This window comes from Cylas formicarius, unplaced genomic scaffold (genome assembly GCF_029955315.1).
Source record: "Cylas formicarius isolate icCylForm1 unplaced genomic scaffold, icCylForm1.1 PGA_scaffold_2__14_contigs__length_35257938, whole genome shotgun sequence".
Classification (NCBI taxonomy): domain Eukaryota; kingdom Metazoa; phylum Arthropoda; class Insecta; order Coleoptera; family Brentidae; genus Cylas; species Cylas formicarius.
Window position 1 is genome coordinate 7,885,924 of NW_026844319.1, and position 7,013 is coordinate 7,892,936.

General features: G+C 32.6%; 1 protein-coding gene across 1 annotated transcript; it reads right to left on the reverse strand.

Moving 5' to 3' along the window:
* Nucleotides 1-296: 296 nt before the first annotated feature.
* LOC132698200 (uncharacterized) lies at nucleotides 297-5,000 on the reverse strand. Its single transcript, XM_060664146.1, has 2 exons — nucleotides 4,801-5,000; nucleotides 297-970 (listed from the first exon to the last, which is right to left on the reverse strand). The coding sequence occupies exon 2, from the start codon at nucleotides 965-967 to the stop codon at nucleotides 368-370; it is 600 nt and encodes a 199-aa protein (XP_060520129.1). The 5' UTR covers nucleotides 968-970; nucleotides 4,801-5,000; the 3' UTR covers nucleotides 297-367.
* Between the last annotated feature and the right edge of the window lie 2,013 nt (nucleotides 5,001-7,013).

Consider the following 7,013-nt stretch of genomic DNA (forward strand, 5'->3'; position numbering starts at 1 on the left):
TTTAAAAAGAAACTTGGCGTCTCAGTTGTCGGGATTAGAGTGCAATATCAACGAAATTGAAACACAAATTGCGCTTTTTAATACAGACTTGCAAGTGGCGCGGATGCAAGCTCAAGAGTGCAAAAGAAAACTAGAACAATTTAATAATTTAGCATTTAACGAAATTGTAAAATAGTAATAATGTATATAATAAATAAATTATACAATTACAAACTTCTGTGTAATTATTATGCGGTGTTGTGGTGGTGGTAAAAAAGACAATAGCCTCTAAATATATACATGTTTATTCTTGTTGCAATACAATGGAATACAATCAATACATAAAAGCCTTATCTACAGTTACATATTTTATAATAAAACCACAGTATTAATAGTTCAATGGACTATCAGAAAAGCGTAACTTTTTTCCATATTTCCTCTCATTGTGAAGCATTAAATTACATTCATCTTCAGTTTCTACAGTGAACAAAACTTCTTCAAAGCAGCTTTGACAGCAAAATTGTTTATCGTGATATACATCATTCAAATTATTTATATCCAGCTGTAAATGATAGTGATCCAATAAAAGTCTAAAATTTTTCTTTTTAAATTTTTTAACTACTTGAAATATAAAGTGACAAGATTTACAAACTAAAATTTCCGAATATTTTATCCTGTAATAACTGACCCATAAACAGTAAGCGGATTCTCCGTCAAAATCAATGGTTGGAGTTGCCAAAATGCTATTTCTGTAAGACGATCCAAATCTCTTATTCAACAGAATGAATTCTAAATTTAATAAAGAATTGCCATCAGACTGGAGCGCTAGTTGTTTAAGGTACCTCCATCTATATTTCGAATAATATTTAAATATTAGTATCGTTAGTTTCCAAGGCAAAGGTGACTCACGCAAAAAATCAGCACTACACCTAATATTTTCGCAAATTGTTATAATACAAAGGCTTTCTAATGTAAGTTGTTTGACCATAATCTGTAACAAAAATATATTAAAAAATAATTACGGCACTTTATAATGTCCCCACGGAAGCGTTTCATATGAATTCGGCAAAAGATAACGTTTATCGTCTAAAGGACTCAAGGCAACTTTTGTTTGTTCGATGCTAAATATATTGTGAGTGTATGAACGAATGGTTCGTTGAGTGGCGTACTTTTCCCTAAAATTTGTTAAGCATTCTACGTAGTCATCAAATGAAATTTTATTTTTTACAATATTGTACTGAATACCCTTTGACTTTTTAACTACCGAACCCGTTAAAATTTTGAAAGTATACATTTTCGACCTTAACCCAGCATAATGACTAATGATGGTGCCATTACTCTCATCCTTCATCAACCCCAAAACCTTTTTGTTGATTTGCGGTATATTATAGGGATTGTCATTAGGATAATCAGACGTGTCAAATTTTGTTAAATCGGCCTTAATAACGCTTTCATATGCGTCATAACATTTGATATTATAAATGAAACTGTCCGTATCCATGTATTGAATTTTACATTTTTCGGGACCCAAATTTGGAAGCATGTAATTATAATGAAACTCGTACATGGTCGTTTTCGACAAATCCAATATGGACATTCCAATATAAAGTGGCTTATTAAAGCAAAGTTCCGATTTTTTTAATTCTATAAGCAACAAATTGTTATCAAGTATGGTTCTACTGTGAAATCTAGGACTAGAAATTAAATTTTTCGCACCGTAGCGACCATCCCACGCTTTAACAAATTTAACAATACGATGCTTGCGAATGTTTTCCATTGTTTTACCGTAAGCGGCATTATTAAACAATTTGTATAAATTTATACCAAATTTTGTCTTTGCTTGGGTTCTTAATTTATTATTATGATCGATATAACATTTCAACCAACGAGATTCGTTAAATTTTAATATTTTGTGAATTTTCTTTAGTACGAGACCGTTTTTGAGAGCCTGTTTTAAATTGCGATAGTGTATGACGTATTTTTCTTTATTATACAAAGTAGTCATTAGTTTTGGTAACTTTGAATTGGGGGGCACTCGATGTTCGGCACAAAATGGAAAATCTCTATGTGTGTCATGTAATTTCTGCGGGTATTCCAGGTCTACCTCTAGGATATATCCTTGGGAAGATTCATCTGGAATGTTCATGACATTAAATGAATCAACCTCTTGATGAGACATCCAGTCGAATCCTCCGTAAGGAAGAGGCTCGCACATGGCCTTGCCATAGAGGTTATTGACGTCAAAGTACATGATATAGGAATCATCCCTGGATGAATCGTAGTTGGGCATATATTTATTGTTGGCCTCCGCATATCTACCAACACACACCGAAATTCCACCTCGTATAGCCCGCTCGATAAACATAATTTGGTCAATGTCGCGCAAAAGTTCTAAACGACATTTTGTGAATCTAAGCATGCAATCCCATGTATACCCGGGCATACTGAAATACCACGCCGGATCCAAAACGTGTGTTGCCATACAAGTTTTTCGAAAATTTTCGAATATATCTGCCAGAAGAATAACGTCGGTTTTTAAATACAAATCTGAATACTCGCCTAAATTATTTATTTCAAACGACTGCCAAACACTTTGTGCGTGGGAATATTTTTCTTCACTAATATTGCTTTCACTTAATTTATTATAGAATTCTTCAATCGGGGGTAAAGTTGTTTCATTTAATTTGTCTATATGGTCGATGTAATCGTAACAAAAAATACCTTTTTGCGACAGTAAATTTAATTTTGATTCGTCGAGATCGGAAAATTCTTTTCTTAAAATATATAGTTCATTTTTATCCATACTGGAAACTAAATTATCCAGAGATGCTCCCAAAAATCTAAACGAATCTATAAATCTAAATTTTATGTTATAATCAGGTTCGAAATATGTAAAAGAGATGTATTTTTCCTTATTAACCGGAACTATGGATACATAGCTTTTTTTTGCTAAAACCGGAAGCAGGAAGTGGCTATCGTATCCAGAAAGGTTCTGGAATACTACGGGCACTACAAATATTTTTTTAAAATTTAAATTACAAGCCTGATGGGCAAAACCTCTAAATTTACCAGTAAAATGATCATGGTCACGAACAATAACATCTTCTTTTAAAAAAGGTTTTTCACAAATATGACAATGACTCGACCTTTGATCTAGACTAATTTCACTATCCATTGGTATAATATCCTTAAATTTTGAACGAACAAATTTTGATAAATTAGATATTTCCTCCACGAACCAATCAATACAATCTAGACCACGATAACTTTTGAAAAATGATATTGAATCATCATAAGAACATTTAAAGTAATATGCAGCACTGTAAGCTTCGTGCTTTTGGTATTTCGAGGTTTTATCTGAAATTTTCAAATTTACTTTTCTCAATTGACTCTCAAAATCGGCGTAAATTACAAACGGAGTCCTTTGTTTATATATATGGTTTCGAAATTCAACGTAATCATATTTGGGAAAAGACACTTTATACTCATTGAAACTGGAACATATTGTTTCGTGGTCATGTAGACGAGTTTCGTTATTGAAATAATTCAAACACCTATCGCAAATGTATTTCTTGTGATTATATTTACTGAGCTGTGAGGAAACTAATCGAGACAAATTTTTAATGTAACAATAGTGATATTTTATTTCTTCATAATCATTATCTTGCGGATCAGGATCAAAATCATTAACTTTTGGATAATATTTATTTTGTATTAACAACAAATTTGAATGTTTTTCGCGTTTTTCTTTTGTTAATCGTGCAGGTAACACGGAATAAAAACTAGTTTTTTCATTTTTATTAAACTCTAAGATATAAACATTGATGGAAATATCATTGTCTTTTTCAAATTTGCTTATTTTATTCATTTCCATAGGTGTTTGTAAATTTTCAGTTTTCAAAACACTTTTGTAGTATGGATATGAAGATGGTAAATACTGACGAAAACGTGCTGGAAAGAGTCCGCATACAACTGACCAATAAAAACACGCTTGATCGTCATTTCTAATGTTAATACAAGCCCTTTTATTCGCAATTTCTTTAGGCAACTCAACGAAGGATGACCCGTTACCCATTTCAAATTTATTAATGTTAATCTCTAAATAAATAATATTATTTAAAGCCCACCCGGAATCACGTTCCTGAAACTCTGACATTTGATTTAAAATTTTATCTTGCACATTTTCAACAAACCAATCATTCAATTCTGTTCCTAAATCAACTACAGCATTTCCGGTACTCAGATATTTAACATCAACTTCGCCTTGGGCATCATTTTTTGCCTTAATAAATTCACCGCAAAATGTGGTATTTACTTTCAGCAATAAAAATTTCTTTAAAATTTGACTAATTTTTTGTTGAAATATTGGACGACAATCGTTTAAAAATTGAATTAAATCTTTATGAAGTAAATTAATTATGACACCGGTCTGAACTCTTCCCTGGAAACACGACGCTACCGATTCCCATACAACCATTTCATTTGTGTTTGTCTCGCGGCTACTACTTTGTAATCCCAATCCAAAATGCTTATGTTGATAATTAAGAATAATTTTTCTAATAGCTTTCAGATGTTGAATTGTAGTTTGTAATTTTCTTTTTAACCCAATAGATAAATCCTTTTCGTTAGAAACGATTTGGTTGCAAGATTCAATATTTTTATTTAGTCTCCTAAGCCACACATCACTATCTCTAAGAGTGAACTTGTCGGAAATATGCTTTTTTAATTTTTGTAAGGTTAAAATTAAGATTTGCGCTCTATGAATGATCTGCTTTACGCGCATCGTGGTTTATTAAATATATAACAGTAAATAAGACTTACCCTGTATAATATGTTGATTAATTTTGAATTATTTTGAATTTCTTTAAAGAGTTGGGCTTTCCAATATCTTTGGATCCCTCGTAGACCAGTTTGTACTGCCCCGACGCAAAGTGTTCTAGTCTCGGACGGAAAGCTTCTGTCACGCGAGTAGGAAGAAATACTACGGAATTTTCTAATTGCAGCAACACGGAATTGCCAAATTTTGTATTAACAATTTTGGCTCTAGTAATTTTAAACGGAACGCCTATCGGCAATTCATGCAGTTTGACAATCGGCTGCTCAAAATCACCTTCTGCAAGACAGGTTTGATTCAGTTGACTTAAGTCCATCTATAAATTATTATTAATTATTTTATCTCAAAATAAAAAAAATAAAAAAAACTTACGCTTAAGATTGCTGCTATTCTATTTGCGGTTACGGGTTGAGAGTACTAAGATGATCTTTAAGACCTTTATAAAATAATAACAAATGTTAAAGAATTAAAATAAGACAATAAAAAAGGTACTTACTGCTTTTTTGTACGAACACCAAACCACTAAGTTAGCTTCCACGTTGCACGAATAATACCAAAAACAACTACTGACAAAACAGAGAAAAATGAGATGTATTTATACGGTGCGAGAATACTTTCTAAAAGTTAACAAACGAAGACACCTCCACATGCGTTGCAACAAATTTTTCCCATTACGTTAATCCCACGGAGCAAATATAAAGGGGGCAATTAATTATTATTCTCAACAAGCAAAACAACTTGACATTTAGACTCGGCGCGTTTTGAAATTCCACATCCCATACGGAGATTGTAAAAAATGAAAGCAAGTTGGCCTTGATCTTTTGCGGCAACATACGTTCGTCCAACGTCCGAAACGGTTGCGTTCCCGTGTGAAAGCGTGTTGACCTTGAGACTTCTACCTGCACGGTTGGCTGGCGACAACATCGCGTCTATTCAAATCGGCGTTGGTGCTTGTGGGTAGAAGACCTTTCGACTTTTAATTCAACCATGGAAGGGAGTGCATGTGTATAAATACGTTGCATGTGTATTATAGACTATATTCAGTGCAATGAATACAGAAGTGCGATGTCCATTTCCCTACGACCCTACAACTGGTAAGTTTTATATTTTAATTACCTTTATACAGTGCGCGTCTTTTCTTGTGGGTTTCAGTTTGGGTTATCACTTTTTTGGTTAGTTTCTACCTGTTTTTAAAATATGATACTCATCTTTTATACGTTGCATAATAACCGATTTAAATTGAGTGTTTTTAATATCTTTTAAATGACAGTGAATGAAAAAGGGAATTTTGGCTTTTAAAAAATAAACAATTTTTAAATTTGTTTCAAAAATGTTTTATTTTTTGTACTAAAAAATTGCAGTTTGCCTTTTTGACAATAATAATCGAATTAAATTGAGCGTTTTTAATATCTTTTAAATGACAGTGAATAGGGAATTTTGGCTTTTAAAAAATAAACAATTTTTAAATTTGTTTCAAAAATGTTTTATTTTTTGTACTAAAAAATTGCAGTTTGCCTTTTTGACAATAATAATCGAATTAAATTGAGCGTTTTTAATATCTTTTAAATGACAGTGAATAGGGAATTTTGGCTTTTAAAAAATAAACAATTTTTAAAATTACTGAAAGTTTTGTTTCAAAAATGTGCGTTTTATGGGGAAAACGCGAAATATATACATATTTTTGTTTATTTTTTGTACTAAAAAATTGCAGTTTGCCCTTTTGACAATAATACACTTACATTTAAATGACAGTGAATTGAAACGTGAATTTTGGTATGCGCGTATAACTTAAAAAACAATTTTTAAAATTATTTGATAACCCCCCTTTTTGAAAGTTTTGTTTAAAAAAAAAAAATGTGTGTTTTATAGGAAACGCTACATATCATACTTTGTTTTGTTCTAGAAAAAATCGCGGTTTGTCCGTATGACAAGTCGCATATTATGTTGGCGCATCGCTTAGGGCGTCACATATTCAAATCACACAAAGAGTACCGGGGGTTAGAATTCCCGGTACGACATGAAACGACAAGGGAACATCACCAGCAGCAGGAGCAACCCGGTGGATCAAAAGCAACAAAGGAGCAGCAGGAGTACCCGGGTGGGTGGTCGACGGAGTGGGACGGCGAGGAGTGCACTTCGTATTTAGATTTCCTCCGGGAACGGGAAGAAGAACAACGCAAGGAACAGGAACAATGGGATG

Coding starts and splice junctions, on each gene's coding strand:
- LOC132698200 (XM_060664146.1), bottom strand. CDS start 967: ATGGTCAAACAACTTACATTAGAAAGCCTTTGTATTATAACAATTTGC.